The following is a 22,033-nucleotide window of genomic DNA, read 5'->3' as shown; positions in this document are numbered from 1 at the left end:
ATTTTAACCAATTGGATGACATAAATGATTCAACTCATGGCTTGTAACCGGCTGCACAAGTAGTTCCCAGTCAAACAATTAAAAAATAAATATAAATTCAAAAATTCAATTGAAAAAAAATTCATAAACCTCATAAAAATGACAAATTATTTAGAAACCAGCAGATTAATTTAACTTAAAAAATAATGTGTTTTTAGGTCTATTTGATTAAATCAGAAAATAATTTTGTTTGACTAAGAAATGAATGAACTGAAATTGCAATCGGAAATTAATGACCAATTTTTCGAGGTACTCAGATATATTTAAGGAGTTAATCTCTCCTCACAAATATGATTTTGATTTTCATATTTTTGTAGGTAATTAAAATTCTTTATTTTAAAACTGAATTAATATAATCTTCTATTCATTTTTTTTCTTTTTAAAATCCACAAATTAATTTCTTTCAAAATATTTGAGAGTATAGTAAATTTGATATATGAAATGACCTTAAAAGTTTAGAAGCACAAAATATAGTAGAAACTTGATAAAACAAGAGATTTTATAAGATTCAAAAGTGGTGTTTGAAAAGGAAAAAATAAAATAAAAGAAGAACTAAACAGTGTTAGTTTTTTTTTTTTACAAGGTCACGAGTTTTTGGGGCTGAAATTTAATTATGTTTTAGTCTTGTACTGTAAACGAATGAAATCATGACATTGACAAATCTGTAGTGATAAAGATTTATATCCAGCCTTTTTTGCATAATGTTGATGGACTGATGTAATAAAAAAGCAAGATTAACCTTGATCACAGCATCTGTATTTGGTATTTGCCTTACATCAAGAAGAATTCAAAACATCCCCAGGATTGGTATGATGACACTGATTGCTCTTAAATTTTAAGTAGACCGTTTCCAGTTTTGTCTCAAAATAAAATGGTACCATGTTATATGAAAAATCGATTGGACCATATCCTAAAGGATGATCATGAGATGTTATCAAGTTTGAAAGGTCAAGAGAGTTCTGATTCAAAGCCTTGGTGCTTTGTTGAATGGATAATATGATTGCTTGGATTTAAGGGAGACTATTGTTTTGTCTGGAACACAATCTACGTCATTTTTCAGGAGTTGGCAGCCTCTTTCCTTTTCTCCCAATCTTGCATTAATGTTAAATTGTAAGCATTTATTTTTTAACTTCTTATGAAAGAGGTGATAGAAAAAATTTAAAATAATTGACTTCATTATAGAGTCGGAAAGCAAAATGACACAATTGTTGCTATTCTTCCTCTTCGAGTTAAACCACATACACCCTTCAACAAGCGCATTTTTGGGTTACTCACGTAGAACACGAGTTGTGAGTGATCCAGATCCCTTTCTAATGCATATCTATTGCTGATTAATTGAATGTTTCGGACAGGTTCCAAAACGTGAGTTTGTCTTTATAAACGTGATTATACTGTAGAAACGTAATTTCCTGTTATAAAAATCTAAAATTCAGTTTACTCTTTAGTTTAGGAATTTCACACTTAGTTTGCCTAAACTTATTTTTAAGTAAAAGTTTTCTACCGGATATGTTTACATTTCTGTTGGAATCTTATTAATAGAATTTCAATGCACTTCAAAGAAGAAGTTGCTTATGCAAAAGTACATTAAAGGGCAACCTAAGATAACCCAAACATGCACATATTACTTCACTTTAAACCCATTTTTAATCAAAACTAGCTTTGTAAAATCTAAATAGTCCAAAATTAAGCTTTAAAATGCCCATCTAAATACATACTACTAAATCATAATTGATGGCATGATGTCCTCACGAGTTTCATGTGACGCTAACATACATGAACCCGAAATAAATAGTTAAAGAGTTCACCTTAATATAAGTTGTACAACCAAGCAATGAGAATTGTGTTTGTCAATATTTGAGCAATATTTTTCTATACAATTACTATTCAAAAGATATACAATCAATTTTTGAAATCAACGAATAAAGAATGGTCTAAATGTTCCACCAACAATGTGCCCTCACCCTATACAACTGCCCCTCAACAAAAAAAATAAAAAATGGTGATATTTTCATCTTAAGCTAATTAAGTTACATGCTCCCACGAGCAACAACCGTGCAGGAAACAGGAGCGCTACAAACAATTGCATGTGTTGGGATCTAACAAGCCTACTAAACCTTTTCAATGACTCTCTACCTATCTGAATGATGCCAGAGAAGGAAGGCTGGTCTTGAATCATGGACCCCCCAACTATGTTAGTGTCACTTCCACGTGGCAGTACGAGAGGCCACCACACCTTTTGCCTTTGCTCTCTCCTTGCCTTGCGAATCTGGTTAAGTTCTTGGCGAATCACGGTTCTCACACATTTTAAGTAGGAATTCATGTCATGATCTCTCTGAATGGTTCCTCCAAATCCATAGGCAGATCGATCACTTAATATCTCAAGTGGGTGTGGTGTGTTCAAGAAAACCATTTGAGCTTTGTAAATTTGTTTTAATGTGTCACTAGATTCTGATAAAGAACCACTCAAAATATATAGTCCACTGCCTGAGGGCAGGAGATGATGACTTGGTGAAAAATTCTCATCTGGCTGGAGGATCAGCAGTTCTCCCATCGGTGCATATAATAGCTTCTGCAGTAAAAGATTCACCAAGAATTGATTGAATTGAATGCGGCTAAAAATACAAAAGAAATGGCTATAACACTATTAGTGTAATTATTTTATGGTTAAACGCATAATTTTATCCGTATATGTGTCACCTATTCTCAATATAGTCTCAATATGTAAAAACTTATTAAATCAGTCCCTATACGTGCAAAAGTTATCGATTTGGTCCCTACTAACATGACATTGTCTCTAACGATCCTAAGTTGACCAATAATCCATTAAGAATTGTTAATTTGGCTCATATACATGTAATGCATTCTTAATTTGACCTCTAGCTATAGGGACTAAATTATGTGTTTAACCAATTTTTATACAGACATTCAATAGAAATTTACTCTATGAATAGGATAATGTGGTATAAATTCAATTCATAAGCTTATTGAATAAGTGCTTAATTATGTTGATTAGTAACTATCAAAATGGTTTAAAAGTGGAAGTTTACCTGGTTATTAAGGCAAGGATGATTGCGGAAGTTACCATTAACAGCCTTTAGTAGTTCTACAAGATGGTTAGGGTACTGGCAAGAAAATGCTCGTGGTACTATATCTCTGTGCAATGTGATTGCCTGAACATGGCTCCGTGGCAATCCAAGCATGTCAAGTAGAGTGTCACCTCCACACATGATGGATGGTGCCCCAAAGGTTATGACAGGAAGCAGAGAGGAGAATAGCGCTTCCTTCCTTATCGGTAGCATAAGATTTACAAGTAATGCCAAGCTCCCCCCAAGGGAATGACCAGTGAAACGGAAAGTTGCACGTGAACCATGAGATTTTAGGTGAGCACGAATTTCTGGCAACATCTGTTGATATGTCCCTTTTGCAGCCTCGTATATACCTCTATGTACATGGACGTCTAACCCCTAAGAAGAAGAAAAAAAACACGTATCTCATTATCTATCTCCATTCATTAAGGGTGAACATTAAAAAAAACTTCAAGGTTGTTTATTTCTGTAAACACAACAAAATTTGTCCCTATACTGAGAAAAAAAACCCAGCTTGCAATATTGATAGTTACCTCAAATTGAACTGGCTCAAATAGTAGATTTGCTTGCCAGGATGCAAACGACTCGGAGCCCTGCATATTAAAACAATACTAATTGTTTGGAAAGTCCACATTAAATATAAATCCAAAATTGGCAGTGAATCACATACAAATCTTTAATGCTAAATGACATAACTAGTTATCGGGAACGTTAATAATCATGCTTCTAGGAGTTATAAGATTGGTCTGGTGGTTAAGAGAGATAGAAGATAGGGAGAGGCCATGGGCTGGAATTCTTCCCATTAACAAATTAGCAACTAACTTGCTGATCTAACAATTAGTCTTTAAAATAAAAATAAAAAATCATGCTTCTATCATATCATATGCAAGTGTTCATACAATAATGCAATTAAATGTATTTTACATGGCAAAATAAAAACATGTCCCGAATAAGTATGCCCTACCTGGATCACAAAATATCTTGTAGAGGTCTGGTCATCATCACATACGAACCATTCACAAGGTGAAGAGCTTGTTGAGTTCAAATCATCTGCAAAAGCCTGCTTTACTTGCTCATTTGCAGCAACAACTGCTGTTACCGAATCCGTAGTTGCCTTCAAATTTGCCTCCTCCGTGTTTCTAATCTTATCGCCGTTAAAGCTTTCATTGATTGCTTCAATTGAGCCTTCACCTTCCGCAGCATCAGAAGATGTTAATGAAAGTATGCTCCTTGTCTGAGCATGAAGATAAGAGGCAGCAGAAGCAGCAATCTCGTATACAGCAGATGCACTTATCATGTATCCACCATTATTCTTTTCCTCTTTTGTTTCATCCACATCCTTCTCATTAGTTTCTTCTTTTTGAGATATCTGATTTTTTTCAGCTGCCATAGCTAATTCCTTTTTCTCTATGGATGAAGTTACAAAACGCAGACCATAGTGTTTGAAGAGTTTCCCTGGCTAAATCAACAAAGACACGACATAAATTAGTATCATAAATTGGTAATTCTTGGAAAACAATATTCCTAGTTTTGATTACAAAAAATGCAAATTAGTGCTTCATCTACATTAAACCTTGAAGGGTTTTTGAAAAACATATTTATATGGTATCTATTAGCGAATTGACGAAATCTTGAGAGAATGAGATTCAAAGATATTATTCAAAATTTCAAATAATTCTCTGGAATCTGATTCATTCATTTCTAGTAAGATGTTGGATGGCTAAAAACAAAAGAGCAAAAAGAAGGAAATGATGAAATACTTTGATTTTGGGAATACAGTATGCCAAATTGCCCAAGTGGGATATGCGCGCATAGAATCTAGCTTCGGACAATGACACCCTCCGAAGCATTCTTGAAAACGAGTCTCTATCGAACGAAACCTCTTCATTTTCTTCTTCTTCTTCGTCATCATCATAATCAACCCTACAATCATCACACTCTTCTTCCTCTTCATCCGTTTGACCATTGGTTACAGCTTCCTCTTCATCGTTATCATCGCTCCTCTGTTCCCCTCTCCAAACAGACCTTATATGAAAAATCTTAAAAACCCAGTTCCCATTTTGTCCCTCTCCTTCGCCTTCTGGTTGTTCTGTCTCGGCCGTTGCATTCTCTGCCAAAACGGCGTCGTTGTAGCCGGTGGCATTCCCCGTTGGTCGTGGCCAAAAGGACTTCAAAGGGTATCTAAAAGAGAATATGGAAAACAAGGAGGAGCTCCCCACCGCTTTCACCCGAGAGTGTGACGCGTAATCATTGGCGCGTGCAGTTGCAGTAATGAGAATGGACGGAGACGGAGCTATCCCACAAATGCTACTGTGTAAACACAGAGCATCCATTGTTATGATTTGTATGTATGTGCAGAGAAAGTAAGAAGGAAAGACAATGAGAGGCTGGAATGGCGGAACCCAAAGATTCTAGAGGTTTATGTTGAACAGAATCAAAATCAAAGGTTGGAACCAAAACGGATTGTTTGCCAAATATAGGAAATGGTATTTGCTAATCTCAGGGCTGTTCCAAAACGGGTTGGGCGGCGATTTTATTTATTCGCACGTGGGTGGGAAGTGCCACGTCGTACAATCACTGACGTGTCCCTGAAGCTCCAAACATGTTACAGATCCTGTTCTGTTCCTATCTTTTTGGGAAGATTGTCACCCTCACGCACCTCGCTTACCGTATCTTTACTACTACACGCCACCACTTTCCTCCATCAAGTGCTGCATTTACATAAATAGTAATCCCTCCGCTTCCTTTTTAATTCAAGTGTCCAAATTATTAATTAGAATTTCTTTCTGTCATTTTCAATTTTTAATTAATTTATATTTTTATCACAAAAGAAAAAATTAAAACAACTAATATACATTTATACAAGATAATCTAGTTTAGTTAGTTATAAAGGATTTGTGAGTATTATAAATTTATTCATATCGTCTTCAGATCATGTAACTAACAATGATTGACATAATATCTTACTTTTGTACCAAAATCTTAAAAGACACTTGAAAAAATAACGAATATAATAATTTGGTTCTTATAATAAAAACTAAAAATAGTATTAATTACATTTGTATAAAAGACTGTAATGGATAATTTGAACCACGTCTTATAAAAGGAATGAAATTAATTTTCTCAAAAGATAATGAAATATGTAGCCATAATAGTTACAATATATAATTATAATTATATCATTTGTCTTATTAGAAGAAAAAATTGACCGAGAGAAACTAGAATGCTTTTAAGACGCATATATAGCAAATAAAATAAATAGAATTATAATAATATTTTGAGTATTATGATAAAGGTTAATTTGTTTAAATAAATTTATTTTACTAATTATTTATGTTAATTTTTTGGATTTCTATTAGTAATTTTAATAAAAAGAAATTTTAGTTGAACATTGTCAAATATTAAATATGAGTGTCTTATAGAAATTTGAATGTAGCTGTCACTCTTTGAAGGACTATTTTCCTTTTGCTAAGATTTAATTTTCGTCGATACTTGTAATTTAAGTTATTTAATACTGTCTTTAATTATTATACAATAATTTTTAATAAGGAAAAATAAATCCTAATCATTTTTTCTCACCATTTTTTTAATTACCAATAAAAATCATAAACAAAATTTACGAAAGTCAAAGCAATAAATGTTGATATAATAATTCGTTTTAAATTATGAAGTATGAACGTTTATATGAAGAAGTTAGTTTATACAGTTAAGGAACACCGGTCAGAATCTATGGTCCAAGCAAATCAATAGTCAACCCAAATATAACTGACAGGCGACAGCTGCTGTGACTAGTTTTTAATATTACAGCATAAGGTGTGTTAGTTTAAGATAAGTAAAGGAAGGGAATAATAAAAATTTTATTAAAAAAATATTTAATTTAATTTTGATATATTATTAAAATGTATTATAATGAATTTAATGTTTATATATTAATAAAATAAATTAATTTTATATTATTATTTAATTATAAATTATCATTTAAATTATTTTAAGATAATTATTTTAAAAATTAATAAATTTATTATTGAGAATTAGTATTTTGATATCTTAAGTATATGACTATTTTTCTCTTTTAATAATATGAAGACGAAGATAGAGTGGACCACTTCTATAAGCGTTCCATTATGCATTGCAATTATCAGTTATTACATTAATCTAAGTTCTACATTTTTATTATAGACCCTCTGCACCAGATCATCATTCCTTCTTCCCAACTCCCTCCCGACAACCCTCTGGCCACCGTTCACTGCCGCTGCAGACGATTTACGGCGGCAACGTTTCTGATTTTTTTTTTCCGGTCTCAAGCGCCGCCAACCCAACAACCCCAAATCATAGATTCAACAAAAACTGAAAAATGTCCAGAGATTACCAAACCCAAATTTCATCAGGTTCAAACAGGCCTATAATTACCGTTTTCGATTAAAAAATAGAACGATATAATTGCTGCAAAGTGAACCAGATTCTTTCTTGGTTGGTCAAAATTCAAATACCCAAATAAGTTCAACTTTTGAATGGGGGACGCATGCTAATTGATTATTAGCTTTTAATAAAATGAAAACTCAATTATGTGGTGAACCACCAAATTTGAAACGCAGGTTCTTTCTATATTTGTATGTGTATGTGACCACACCAGTTCTGGTTTGATTTAGCTACTCTTTCCCGAGTAATCATTTAACGGTTAGGGTTTTGAAATCGCGCAAAATGAAGTTGGTGCCGCAGTGGCCGACGGAGATGGCGACAGTGAGAGGAAGAGTCGCCGCAAAGAGGAGGAAGTGAAGTCAATGGTAAAGGAAAGAACGAGAGAAACGATAGGGTGGAGAAGAGGTCGGGGTGGGTGAGGAATGGTGTCAGGGGAGAAGTTGGCGGCGGAGTTTTCTGTGGTGACAGATGAGATCGGAGACCTCGGCGGGAGAGGAGGAGGAGACAAGGAAAACACTGGAGAACCGGTGGAAGGTAGAGCCTAGAGAGAGAAAGTGTTTTGAAGGAGGACTTACGGTACATCTCACGTGAGGATCAGATAAATCCAACGGTAGATAAAACTTGTCCACCATAAATTATTTACATAACTGGGCCACCCTATACTCCGTCTAATAGGAATCTATAATTTGTTGATACTGTAAAAAAATATTTTCATTATTAATGTATTTCAATCAAAACCAATACTGCTTATATAAAAATTATAAAATTTATTTTTTGTTTAGCCGTTTTCATTATCTTAAATATTGATTAGCAAATAATTAAATTGAATATTTTATTAAAATCATGATGAGAATGTATTAGTAAAACATTAAAATATTATACTATTTGTTAGTCATTATTTTATCCTCATTTCATCTCATAAATAGGATAAGACTTTAACATCGAAAGTAGATTTTTATTCTAAGACGAATAAGCTCATTCAATGTTATCTTAACGTATGAGTTTATCATTTTTATACACAAACGAAAAAGGGGCTATGACTTTTAAAATTAATTTGGGAAAAGTGCATGATAGAATAAATGGGCTTCGAGAATTTTGAGTTACTTTCTAGAAATCACTATCAAACTCATTACATGGTTTGAATCAAGAAATAAAGCAGCTTCGAAATTGAAGCTGTTGAATAAGGAAATCATCATAAATGAGTGGATGCATTCAGACATAAACGAGTCAGGTGCCCATCACAATGAAAAGCTTGCAAGAACAAACAAATCGCGTGAGCTTGTCAACCTTTAAATATTGAAATGAAAGTTTAATAGCCGTCGAGTGCAGGTACAAACGTATGCTCAATGGTTACGGTCCATATGCATTCTAATCTAGTTCCGCAGCTACAAATGCATCAACTTCATTAAGTTTTACAGCAATCTAATCTTAGTTCACAAGATGAACGATTTCAGGCACGGTACAAAACAATGGAAGCATTTTCTTTTTCTTTTCAGCGAGTGTTATTTTCCTTGTATCAAAATAGCACCGCCAAGAAGGCAATTGAATTCAATGGACGGCAAGAGTTACAGGATGCGCATCATTACGAACGGGGGGAAAAGGTATCTATTTGTCAACTAACAAAAAAAAGGGGAATGGACGAGAAGCCCAAGGTATGCGTTTACTATAACCACCTAACCATGTTACATTGAGGACATAATAAGCGAAATAACACCTATCTTGTTCGTATTCTAACCAAGAATTGCTTTTATCTTTGTTTTCTGCTCCTCCCTTAGAGACGTGGGAAATAGAACCTCAAAAGTGACGTAAAGATCTCCTTTTTTGTTGCTCATATGCAATGGCATACCCTCCCCTTTGAACTTCCTCACCTGCTTTGGCTTTGTGATTTCCTGACGGGTAAAAACAAAGGTCAGTCAATTGCGTTCCTCACACACACACACACCAACACCAATTGAGATCTGAAGCAAGGATATTTCATACTCACCTTTGTGCTTATGTCCACCAGATGCTCATCTAGGTGTTTAATGGTCTTCTCAAAACCAACAAGGGCTTGAACCTGAAGAAGATTAAGGATGCCAATATCAGAAAGAGCAGTTAATGGTTTGGAAAATCAACAAAAACGTTTTTTTTTCAATTCTGCCGTGCTAACATGTCCAAACTAGCAAAGGCACAGTACAACTCAAGCAACTGATATGCATATCAACAAGAGCAATACTTACAAGAGTTATAGTGACAGTAGAGTGCAAGTCATTGCCTTCTCTTCTGAAGACGTCATGAGGTGCAGTTCGGATACGAAACTGTTCAACCGTATGAAATGTCAGGCATACTGCATACATAATAGCATGGATACTGAAAGTGACAAGTTACTAACCCTTAAATCTCCAGATTCCCCATCAATTATGGGCTCTCCATCCTCATAGAATAGCACCTCCTGTGAAAGGACAATAACTTATAACTCATTATGACTTAAATTGTCTCAGTTTTAAATTTGAAGAATAATCAGCAAGCTTCCCTCTATCACAATTCATATACATTATTTAATTGCAACATAACACTTGTAGAGTAGAGAATTGGAAAAGAGTATATTGTTACCATTCCTTTATGGTGTGTGGTCAGTAGAAGTGGAAAATACAGAGGGGTAGAGAAAGTGGAGTGGCATAAAAAGCTTTTGCTTTTCACTCCTTGGTGCTTGATAGAAAGAAAATCCTTTTTTGGATTTGTTCACTAATTTTCAGCTTAATTAGGCACACCCTTAAAATTGAAGCTCGGCCTTCCCATTTTCTTTTTTTGTTCCACGCTTTCTCTCATGCATAACAATGTCAACTGGTTCAAGTAGCTAAATCTAGTGGAAAAAGGTTGTGGTTGCTGGTGTTGTTTATCCAAACTTACATTTTCAACAACCTTTACCCTAGCACTGAGTTCTATGATATATAGGCACTCAAAAATAGCAACAAATGCACCTACTAAATAATTTGGAACCATTAATTGCCTACTATTGATACAGTCAGGATTAGGTGAGCGTGTATATAGTTTGAAAACCAAAAATAACTTGAATACACATATGGCCATTGGTACAATTTAGTGAATATGTTTGCCTCTTTTTTTTCTTTTTTTAGTGAACAGAGACTATAAATGGTGGATTTTGTTCTCTCGCTTTTTAATGTTAATACACAAATTAAATGTACAAAAAGGTATGATTTATAATGATTACAAGAACTTATCTTACAGTTCAAGTGAAACAAAACAGAGAATATAAATTACTGCACAATTCACACTAAAATGTTGAATCTTAAATAGGTTCCAGTTCCAACAGAACTAAAATAGGAATCATAAAACAGAGCCCTTTGTCTTTAAAATTTAGATGTAGTACACATGATTAGATATACTTTATAGTATAGTGCTTAGGTAATAAGACATGATATTATGCATACTTAAAGTCTAAATATAAACTTTAAAAGGTTACCTGCCCATCTTGCATGCCTTTCTCAATATCAACAGTGATGAAATACCCCTCCCTTACGTATTTGACGTTAGGACATTGCTCACAGACCTGTACAGGATTCAGAAATAGGAGTGAAATTTTCTACATATGGCAACAACAGGATTAAAAGAAACCTGCACAAACCCCTCTCCCAAACACATGAACAACAGGTAAACATTTCACAATTAAATGTCATGAAACATGAAATCTGTATGTTTGCAGTATAGCCCTCTTAAAAAATGACAAGAGTGAAGAAAAAATTGTTTCCTATCAACATTCTCAGATGTGCTGTTTACCTGCTCTGTCATCTGTTGAAACATCCCAGGCCCAATTTGCTTGTGATAAACCTCATTTCTACAGTTACAGCGTCTTTTCCCAGGAGCAGGCTTTAGTACATTCTTTTCCCTCCAAACCTGAAAATTACAATGCAATGGTCATAAAAAGAGAAACAATCACCAAATAACTCCGAAATTCCATATTCCAAATTACTGATGCTAAATGAAGTCGTCATTGAGTAATGGATAAAATTTCTTCAATAAATGATATCCATTGTGACAGTTTAAAACTATGCCTAACTAGAGGTTAAAGTGCTTCCTCAATGAATATATAATACAGACTATAGGTGTCTAAGATAGATCCGACAAGGAAATTAAGAAAAACCTCCAGGAATATCAGATGTATGTATGTGGAATATGTAACATGACATGACTATTAGATGTAGCAAATAAAAGTGTACTTTACCGTTACCATGTCTCACATGAAAACCATTTTGATAATCTTGAAACTCTTCCATGTCCATTTATATTCTTAGAATAAAATGTAGCAGAAATTCAAAAATGGAATGTGGTACACAAACACATCCAATATATAGAATTAATGTGCACACTCAAAACAGTAACTACATGTGGCCTCACCTTCAAGGTACCTCCCATGTACAAATCTTCAAGTGTTGCATCCAAATCAACAACCAAGTCATCTCCTTTTACAATTTTCTCTTCTTCCTCCATTGGTCCCCCACCAAAGAAACTAAAACAATTTATGTTTCACAGCGTCATTCATTAAACAAAACACAGGACCCCATGCTCTAAAATTAAACACACAACACACAAGTATAGCATAATAAACACGTCTAAATTCTAAAAGACAGCAGTCTGCCTATTCGTGGCTGAATAATCTTAGCCCACAAATCAATGGCTAGATGGAGATTTGTGTCATAAATCAATCAAACCATATCAATGTTCTGATTACAGTATGTAACCATGATTATATAGAAAACCTATATAGCCTTCCTTAGTTGTCCTTTTTTGACCCCATGCCTTTACTCTTTGTATCTTGATGCGTTACATATACTAATTCATGGATAATTATAACGTATTATCACAAGAAAGCCCTTTGGCGATGGTGATAGATTAAGAACTAATCCAACCAAAGCTATAGTTAATGACTTACGTGCTAAAAATATCTTGGAAGTTCATTCCACCACCTCTGCCTCCACTAGCAGCATGCTGCTTCAAACCCTCTTCACCATACCTATCGTAAATATTCCTCTTCTCGCTATCAGACAACACTTCATACGCTGATAGTAACAACAATCAAAAGCAACCACAAAAAAATTACAAAAACCAATCATAAAAAGTAATAACAGAGCGGGTCATTGAAATCAAATCAACCAAAGATGTAATATAACATATACCATTGCTAATCTCCGCAAATTTCTTATTAGCCTCTTCATTGCCCGGGTTCTTATCAGGATGGTACTTCAATGCTAGCTTCCTATACGCTCTCTTTATCTGTTCGTCCGACGCACCCTTAGAAAGTTGAAGTATATCGTAATAGCTCTTTCTGCAACACGTTCAAACGAAAATACACATATATATAAGAAAAGTGCAATGCAGAACAAATCAAGTATGCATTGGTGTTAAAAGAAGAGAGAGAAAGAGAGGGAGAGGATACCCAGCAATGGCGATGAGAGAATAGCAGAGAGCGCATAGAAGGAACAACAGCGTGGCTCCACGAGGCGCCATGAAGAGACTTGGATCTCTCCGAAACGGAATTTTAATTTTAGGGATCTGCTGTGTTACTTGGGATCTCGTTGGAATAGGAATCGAAATAGGGGAATAGGGTTTGGGACGAGGAATCGAATGTGCGTGTTGTGTTATTGATTATTGAATGGAATCGAATCGCTTGGGTTGGGTTATTGTATTGTGGGTGGTGCTTTTACAGTGGCGGACCTGAAAGTGATTCCGCCAAGACTTGACTCTGAAGTCGAAAATACGCTTTGGCTTTGCAACGTGTTCGTTTCGAAACTAACCAATCACAGAGACCCTTTGGCTGTTCCAACCAATCTTGGCTCTCCACGTCGGATTTCCCATTTACGCCACGCGTCTCGTTCCGTTCCTAAACGAAAATCACCATATTGCAATTAGCCCGTTTTGCTTTTTCTTTTTTGTCCTAGTTCCAATGAAACTGTAAATGGGCCCAACTATTCTCACCTACATTTTTCCTATTCACATCACTCTTATTCTTTTACTTTTAAATTTACACCTCCCTCTCCCTCTCCATCACTTTTCCATTTCTCATCCCAACCCCAGTCTCTCTTTCCTCACCAAAACATTTAGTTCTTCTATCTTTTATCTTTTTTTCTTCACACCCTTCTATGTCTTTTTTCTTCTTCTGATTTTGAAGTAAAAAACAAATAAAAAATTGTGTTTGAAAGAATATATTAGAGAATATATTCATAGCACTCTTTTTACACATATTAACATTGATAATATATATAATAACAAGTTATATTATCTATTAATTATGAATTTTAGATATAAAATTAATAATTTTAAATCATATCATAATAAATTATTAAATGACAATATAAAAATTATACTTTAATTAATTTTTATGCTATTAATATATTACTACTAGTTTAATTTTGGTTAAATAATAATAATAAAATTTCAATATGATTTTCATGTATTTGACATTATTTTCCATTTTTTTTAAAGTCAATGTTAATTGTGAATTTATTAATTTTTGTTAGTAAGAGAGATTTGAACCCACCAATTCTCTCTCCCCTTATTTTGTCTTAACCACCCCCATCAACCTTATAACCCCAACACTATTTTTCATTTTATTTTTCCTGTGAATATGATACTTAAAGTTTTTTCATATAATATAGTGGTCGACATTAATTACATATGAAACTTTCACAATTAATTTTGGAGGACTTTTACATATCATAACGGATAAAAGCTTTATTAGTTTCGATTTTGTTTCTTTAATTTTAAAATTTGATGCATTTTGATATTTTAATTTTCATATTTTAATCATTTTGGCCGTTGATGTTACTAGCAATTTAAAATAGGTGCAAAGTATGTTTTATAATTGTCACAAAATATTCTTTAAAAAAGAATTTGATGATTATGCATTAATAATATAAAATAATTTTATATTATCATTCACTCATAAATAATTATTTAATTTATTTTAAGATAATTTTTTAAAAAATCATCAAATCACATATTACCATTTTTCTATAAAAAAACTGCCGCAAAATATAAAATAATAACAACATTATTTTCAAGTTGGAAGAAAGATCAAAATAACCCATATTTAAAATTTTATGAATTAAAATCAATCTCTTAAAAAATTAAAGACTAAAATATATATAAATAGTAAAATAAAATATTAAAAGTATATTTTAGCATTTAATTAATGTAAAAACGGAAAAGACACTGTTCTATTTAGATGCAAGCTATAACTGTTTTTGAAAGTAGTTTTTCTACTGAAAGTATAGATTCTTTTCCAATAAAAAATCTTTCAAGAACACTTGTAGCAATGTATCCAAAAAGGCTGTATGTATTTGGCAAGACGTCCGTTTCTACTTTCTACCTCTACAATATTAACGTTGCCAAAATCTGTACAACTACGACCACGTAAACCACACTGTTTTTTTTTTTTTTAAAAAAAAATCATAGTACCTTACTCCATTTTCCTTTTCTTTAAAAACCAGTGATTTCTTTTTTTGAAGAAAATAACCAGTGATTATGATCGTACTTTCCACGAGTTATTTATAAACGAAAAATAAATCATTTTAAAGTATGTCATATATAATAACAATAATAACTATATAATTAGTTATTTAAAAAATAGGATTTAAAGGAAAAAAAACTTTTAAGATTCTCGAGAGAATGAAAGATCTAAAAAAAGTATTATGCTGAATTTGATCAAAATACAACATAGTAAATATGCTTTATTTCATTTTATCGAATACCTTTATTTTTCTTTCACCTAGTTTGAAAAATATGATATTTAATGAAGATATATTTCTTTGAGAGTGTTTGGTCATATTTTATTTTAAGTTTATCTAATTTTTAAAAGGAAAAGCAAAGTCAAACACTATAATAAAAAATTCTAAAAAAATAATAAACTTATTTTCATTTAATAAAATTAAAAAGTGGCTTTTAATTAAGTTAGGAGAAGTTTTTTATAGGTTATAACCTACACGGAGCTTATTCATGCAATTCCCTTCTTAAATCCCAGTAGCTCTTGCTATTCTCACTCACATTTCTTTCTCTCGAGCAATTTTCTTCTTCACTTCCCAGCAGAGATGCATGTCACTCAATTTATTGATCCTTGCTCCCTAATCATAACACATACGATACGAGGTCATTTTCATTTTGTATCATCCTAGTCGCACATACACATACAAAAGTTATAAAATTAACTTAATGATAAATAAAATTATGAACTAATAAAAATTAATAATTAATATTTACTGATAAAAAAAATCATACACACAAACGCTCAAGTTCCACTCTCACTGAAATTATATAAATTCTCTCTCAATTTTCCCCATTATCTCCACGTACACACTAGTTGATCCCTTCCATTGAGCAAAACTATAAGCTCATTCTCTCATGAAACAAAGCACCATCCATGGAACTAAAAACATAGTTTGAAAAGAAGTTGTAGAGTGTGCAATTGCAAATCCAACTGTTAAAATTTAATTTCATATATTAATTTATTATGTAATAAAATAAATTAAATCGATGTGATCCGCCTCATTCCGCACCTACAAAGCATTGAAATCCAATTCTACATGTGATATGCACAAAATAAATAAAGGCTTAAATATATTTTAGTTTCTTAAATTTAAAGTGTGTATATCTTAGTTGCCCAATTTTAAATTTATATTTTTATTCTCTCAAAATAAATAAAATTGCAAGCTTTATTTTCAAGTGAAAGTAGCAATGGTAGTTAAATTTAAATTTCTGGATACTCGTCCACTCCTAGTTCAATTTTATAGGAAAAAACTGCTTTGAACAATGTCAGGGTCAAATTTGAATTTTGCTTGCTTTGTAGACGCAAAATTGTATGAGTTTGGAAATATTAGCTCTCCCTCCTAAACCAACCCCACGCACCACATTGTATACCTGTGGTTGAATTTGATGAAAATTATTTAAACAAATATTCCCTAAATTTAGAACTTGTTGTCATTTTTTTAAAGGCGATTAATCTTTATCAAGAACCCTTGAGCGTATATAAAAGTGTTATTTTTTTCTCAACACAATTTATTTTGTATTTAAAAATTTCCATATATAAATCCTAATCCATTTAATTAAGAGATATAAATTATTACTAGTTATCTCAACCGTACATGCTTATTATCACTCTAGTACATTTGATAAAAGTTTAAAAAAATAAAATCCCCAAATTTTATTCCATGTTTCATGGATTTAAATCACTTGTTTCACTTTTAGATCCTAATTCATGTCCCACCAATAAAATGTAATTAACATCATTAATGATGTGTCAACATTTTATAGGGGTAATTTGTGAAATGAAGAAAAAAAAACACGACATTATTAATAACGTGTCAACATTTTATTAGTGGACCAGAACTGAGACTCAACAAAAGTGAGACGGGGATTTAAATTCATGCTTCGTACTCCTTAAATGGCAACATTACCTCACCACTTTCATATTACTGTCATATTTGCCTCATTAAATGTCTTTTTGTAGCACATGCACTTGAATGATACATGTATCATAGACTTAAAAATGACAGCGATGATAGATGGATGGACAACAAAAGTCAGAATATAGTACCACGGTAGATCAAGAAGGAAGTAAATGTATGAGGGGCTATAATAATTAAATAAATGAATGTATATAGCATAGATTAGAATTTGATGCATCAATGTGGGAGATGGAATGCTAGTACAAATAAGGCGATGAGCCGCAAGTGTAGCATACAGACACAGTCAACGTGGCACGCTCTACCACCACTGATACATTTTTATCATCGTAGCCCCACTTCCCCTTTCTCTTTTCCTCTTCCCCCTTACCCCCCCATTTAATATCTTGCGCTGCAAACTGAAACCTTTTCTCCTATGCCTGCAAGCACCAAGCACAACGTGGCTCACATAAATTAATCAAGTTAAACATGCACACACACCCCCTTCTGCCACCACAGTTCGTTGTCAAATTAAGATAGAAGTTGCAGTTTTTCAAAACTGGCTAGCTACTTTGTTTAATTTGCTGCCTTGTACCATACTTATTTATATAGTGGTGTATAGATAGATATAGTGTACAAATTGCACTTCTCAGATATGGTAAGGGCTCCTTGTTGTGAGAAAGTGGGATTGAAGAAGGGAAGGTGGACAGAGGAGGAAGATGATATTTTGACCAAGTACATTCAGGCCAATGGAGAAGGTTCGTGGAGATCATTGCCGACAAATTCAGGTACCAAGTAATCAATAATATATACCAATATTATTGTTATGTACACATTTAATTTTGCTTAGCTAGGTATCACTATTACTACCTTTTTGTTGAGTGTGACCTTCCAACTATAATTAAGTTTTATGGTTGAAAGTCTAATTTGTGCCATTGATTGGCTTTTTCTCTTACTGGCATTTTGAATTTTTGCTTCTGAACTCTGAAGGATTGTTGAGATGTGGGAAGAGTTGCAGGCTAAGGTGGATTAACTATCTGAGAGCCGATCTCAAAAGAGGGAACATTTCTTTTGAGGAGGAAAGTATCATTCTGAAGTTGCATGCTTCGTTTGGCAACAGGTTAGTGTCGAGATTCATTAATTTGATGTTCACTTCTGAGATTCAAGGTCATTTACTTTCATAATTTAAAAACTTTTAAAAAAGAAAATAATAAGTTAATCAGTTTGCCAATGTTTACAGCAAAAAAAATAGTGAGAAGAAATTAAGCAGATGCTTCGAGGTTGTGTATCGGATGCGTAGAAATCTACGATCAGTGACTAACGTAGCATAATTAATAATATTTCTATCAAGATTAAAAGAAAGAAAATGAAGCATAAAGTAACAACTTTATAAAGATTACAATTCATAAAACTTTTGCTTTTAAATTAATATTGTAACTTATGCATAAAAACACCTCAAACGGATACATATTGGGTTTTTTCAATGAATGGTTTAATTTTCATTTGCTCAATTTAGACAAATTTTATTCCAAAGTAACTTTGTTAAATAAACCGATTAATGTATTGTGTTGATTTTTAGATGAAAAGAGAAATAGAATAGACAGGAGAAAGACTTTTAATAGCAAGTATTGTAATAAAAGTTTAAAGAGAAAGGAGAGAAAAGGTGACAAAAATGACTCGGTCTAACTTTTCATCTCTTTCTTTTTTAAGCAAAACTTCTCATCTCTTCAGCACTGTGTTTTTCTGTTTTTTTAGTTTCAATGTCATCCTTAAAGTAAAAGTAAGACGCAACATAACACAGCCTTAGACAACACATATATCTCGTGTACTGAATATAATAATGAATAGTATATTCTTTTTTAATTAAAACATTTTTATTATTGATGAAATTTTTTTATAATAATTAACTAAGCCAATTTTTATACGTGTGAATTGACTAAAATTTAGTATATTATTTAATATTTATAAGAGGATAATATAACTCTTTCCGACGTCAATGACATAAACAACCTAATAATGCCGGGACAAACAACCTAATAATGCCAAGGTCTTTAATGATGTCTTCTGCCCAAACTTAAATGCTGCAGCCGTTCTTTTCTAAACTTTTCTTACGCATTAATATAGTAGTAGTAGTAATTTTCTATGGAGAAAAATTAAATAAATATTGTTTTTCTTTATAAAGACTGTCAGTATTACTATAAAATATATTTATATAAATATCTAAAATTTTATTTTATCACCACATTATGTTATATTCATAAACAAAATATCGTGAAAAAACAATTTAATTTTACTGAATATCTGTGCACTTTTTTTTTTTTTTTTACATTCTAACAGTTGCACTATATAAATTAAATTTAAATTTTAGGTTTAGTTGAAGAATAATATAAAATATACTTTCTATCTAAGTTTTATCTATTTCTTGATAAATTTACGTGATATGAATTTTCACATACTTTAACATAATTATGTATTTTTATTATATGATACATTATTTAAAAAAAATATTAAATATTTAATTTAAAAAACATTTGTGAAGATTTTACAAATCTACTTCCGAGTTATAAATTTGAATCACCAAGTGATATAAATTTAAAAAACATTTGAATTATTTCCGTTCTTATGGAGCCACATTTTAATCTTATGTATTGAATATTTAATTAATCAATTTTATTTTTTAAATATATGTCTTAATTTTAATTTTAAATTCAATTTGATTAGCAATAACTCTTTTTTTTTTGCAACTATCTCAAATCATTCTTATTTACTTTTATGTTCATTCGAATACTTGATTCGTTTAACCCTTTTTCTCTTTCAATTTACTCTTGTTTTATTATCTTTTTTTCTAAATTAAATTTCCATTATTATTAAAAAATTTGTCAATAATTATTAATTAAAAAATAATCTGTTACCATAATATAAGTCGTATTATTGTAAATTTGAAATACTCCGATCCTTTTGGTCTAGATTATAAGTAGAAGAAAATGACTTCACACTTATTAAAAAAATTAATTAACATTATCTAGTTTTGTTAATCTCACTTAAAAATAAGTTTTCTTTTCAAATTATTATTCATTCGAACTTATATCAATAAAAAAAAAAATCAATGAAGGATAATTTAAAGGTTGTCTTATTAAACATACTAAACTTAATTTAAATTTGTTTATATTTGAGATGAAACTATATAAATTTGCTTATAATTGAGGGAAAAATACAATTTATATGATACAAATATTTATTTATTATAAATTTTAATTATAATATAAATTTACTCCTAATACATATAAGTGTACGTTTATTTTCTACTCTTACATATGGAGTATAGTGGAGTAATTAAGACGGCTTCCTAATGGAGTATTATAATATAATCATGTAAAAAAATGGAGTATTAATAACGTTATATTCTTTATATTAACATTGTTTTAATTTCCACGTGAACCTCACACAAAGCAAAAGGATAAACAATAAAAAGAAAAGGACATGGTGATATAGTTTATGAGTTGGTAACTTCATTCAGGTGGTCGTTGATAGCAAGTCACTTGCCCGGAAGAACAGACAACGAGATAAAAAACTACTGGAACTCTCACTTGAGCAGAAAAATTTACACATTTCATGGGACAACTTCGACTTCTAAAGACATCATCATTACCCTACCTCCTAGGCGCAAACGTGGTAGGTCCAGCCGCTGGGCCATGAAGAAGAACAAACAACAACAAATTCACACTACTCACAATAACGAAGTAGCAGTTCCTCTCCCTCCAACCCCGCCACTAATTGAGACCGAGAAATATTTGTCCACCAATATAATGTTAATGGAGGAACAATTTGATGGGTCGTCGACTGCTAGTACAATAACCCATCAACATGAAAATAACATTAATACTACTCAAGAAGAAGAAGAAGAACAAAACGTAGGTGTTGAAGAAGGTGAGAAAGAAGAAATAATAAATGAAGACATATGGGGACCGTGTGATGAGGAAGTTATTAACGGGGGAGAGGTAGTGTTGAATTTTGATGATATCATGGACAATTGTTACTTTCAGGAAGCAAGTGGGGTTTGGACCATTTCTGATCATGAACAAAGGGAGAGCAATGATAATATTAATGTGGCGGGGAATGAAAAAGGTGTTGACGACACGTGTACCAACATAGTGATGTCTAGTGGGGATGATGATCAGTTGCATTCTTCCTCTTTCATGGCTTCGGGCTTGGATCAAAACCTCCTCACTTGGCTGTGGGAAGATGAAGACTGGGAGACGGATCTTCAGAGCCTTGGAGAGATTCATAGTGACAAATTAAAAGCTATGGTTGATTGGTTTCTCTCTTCAAGTTAAGGACCATATATATGTTCTCTTCTCTTCCATTTTTTCTTTCCCTTTTTGGGATGTGAAACTATGGACATGGAACCATTTTGTCTTAGGGTAGAATGTAAATACACAAATGTACGTGTTTGATTCTTGCATAATTACTTGTGCTTTTTTTCAGTAATGAAAGGATGAGACATCTCACATATATCATGTTTTCATGCATATATGAAAAGTAAATCTAATGTCTTGGTTCTTTACTTACCTTCAGTACTCCCAAATTAATTAGTAGCTCATCATATCATATATGTTGGGTTGTTGCCAATGTCAATTGCTTCCATTATAATTGAGTTGTCTCACATATGTACGTAGTACTCTAACTGGAGTGGACTTCTCCATCTATAAAAGAAAACAATTTTACTAGTAAACATGTGTCGTGTGTTGCCGTGAGTTGTCTGTTTCATTTGGTTGCCATATATTTGAAGCCTACGTTCATAGTACGCCAACAGTACTCTGTAAAAGAAAAACACCTTTCACCAACGAAGAGCATCGTGATTAGGACTTTGTCTGCCTCACACGCTAGCACATATTTATGTCTGATGATTGGGTTTTAACTTGTCCTAGACCCGGTTTGGGAGAATTTATAATTCGATACTGCCTTGGTAAAATACTCCACTATCATAAGAAAAGAAAAATTAATTAAGTGTTACCTTAATGGTCTAGAAATTATAGGAGTGAATTGATTTTTTTT

The 22,033-nt window shown here is 32.4% G+C and overlaps 3 protein-coding genes across 3 annotated transcripts; 1 reads left to right on the top strand and 2 right to left on the bottom strand.

The window, feature by feature from the left end:
- Window positions 1–1,751: 1,751 nt before the first annotated feature.
- LOC100788786 (phospholipase A1 PLIP2, chloroplastic) lies at window positions 1,752–5,552 on the bottom strand. Its single transcript, XM_003520700.4, has 5 exons — window positions 4,886–5,552; window positions 4,090–4,584; window positions 3,659–3,718; window positions 3,087–3,503; window positions 1,752–2,608 (listed from the first exon to the last, which is right to left on the bottom strand). The coding sequence occupies exons 1-5, from the start codon at window positions 5,456–5,458 to the stop codon at window positions 2,048–2,050; spliced, it is 2,106 nt and encodes a 701-aa protein (XP_003520748.1). The 5' UTR covers window positions 5,459–5,552; the 3' UTR covers window positions 1,752–2,047.
- A 3,475-nt stretch (window positions 5,553–9,027) lies between these two features.
- Window positions 9,028–13,307, bottom strand: LOC100799701 (dnaJ protein ERDJ3B). The gene is made up of 10 exons (XM_003521539.5): window positions 12,979–13,307; window positions 12,719–12,867; window positions 12,475–12,601; window positions 11,940–12,051; window positions 11,322–11,438; window positions 11,008–11,094; window positions 9,916–9,975; window positions 9,764–9,841; window positions 9,529–9,600; window positions 9,028–9,433 (listed from the first exon to the last, which is right to left on the bottom strand). Exons 1-10 carry the CDS (start codon window positions 13,047–13,049, stop codon window positions 9,275–9,277), a joined length of 1,032 nt encoding a protein of 343 aa, XP_003521587.1. The 5' UTR covers window positions 13,050–13,307; the 3' UTR covers window positions 9,028–9,274.
- Window positions 13,308–17,222: 3,915 nt separating this feature from the next.
- Window positions 17,223–21,522, top strand: LOC100788260 (transcription factor MYB111). Its single transcript, XM_006577098.4, has 3 exons — window positions 17,223–17,766; window positions 17,969–18,098; window positions 20,496–21,522. Exons 1-3 carry the CDS (start codon window positions 17,634–17,636, stop codon window positions 21,310–21,312), a joined length of 1,080 nt encoding a protein of 359 aa, XP_006577161.1. The 5' UTR covers window positions 17,223–17,633; the 3' UTR covers window positions 21,313–21,522.
- Window positions 21,523–22,033: the final 511 nt, after the last annotated feature.

Source organism: Glycine max, chromosome 3, assembly GCF_000004515.6.
Source record: "Glycine max cultivar Williams 82 chromosome 3, Glycine_max_v4.0, whole genome shotgun sequence".
Classification (NCBI taxonomy): Eukaryota; Viridiplantae; Streptophyta; class Magnoliopsida; order Fabales; family Fabaceae; genus Glycine; species Glycine max.
The sequence above is the reverse complement of the archived record's forward strand: the minus strand, read 5'-3'. Positions and strand labels throughout refer to the sequence as shown.

Excerpts from the sequence above, each read along its gene's own strand:
- LOC100788786 (XM_003520700.4), bottom strand. The coding sequence starts at position 5,458 with ATGGATGCTCTGTGTTTACACAGTAGCATTTGTGGGATAGCTCCGTCT. Across the intron at positions 4,585-4,885 it reads ACTGTATTCCCAAAATCAAA|CCAGGGAAACTCTTCAAACA; the intron begins GTATTTCATCAT and ends TTGTTGATTTAG. Across the intron at positions 3,719-4,089 it reads CAAGATATTTTGTGATCCAG|GGCTCCGAGTCGTTTGCATC; the intron begins GTAGGGCATACT and ends TTTAATATGCAG.
- LOC100799701 (XM_003521539.5), bottom strand. The coding sequence starts at position 13,049 with ATGGCGCCTCGTGGAGCCACGCTGTTGTTCCTTCTATGCGCTCTCTGC. Across the intron at positions 12,868-12,978 it reads TCTCTCATCGCCATTGCTGG|AAAGAGCTATTACGATATAC; the intron begins GTATCCTCTCCC and ends AACGTGTTGCAG. Across the intron at positions 12,602-12,718 it reads ATTTGCGGAGATTAGCAATG|CGTATGAAGTGTTGTCTGAT; the intron begins GTATATGTTATA and ends TGTTACTATCAG.
- LOC100788260 (XM_006577098.4), top strand. The coding sequence starts at position 17,634 with ATGGTAAGGGCTCCTTGTTGTGAGAAAGTGGGATTGAAGAAGGGAAGG. Across the intron at positions 17,767-17,968 it reads ATCATTGCCGACAAATTCAG|GATTGTTGAGATGTGGGAAG; the intron begins GTACCAAGTAAT and ends TGAACTCTGAAG. Across the intron at positions 18,099-20,495 it reads CATGCTTCGTTTGGCAACAG|GTGGTCGTTGATAGCAAGTC; the intron begins GTTAGTGTCGAG and ends AACTTCATTCAG.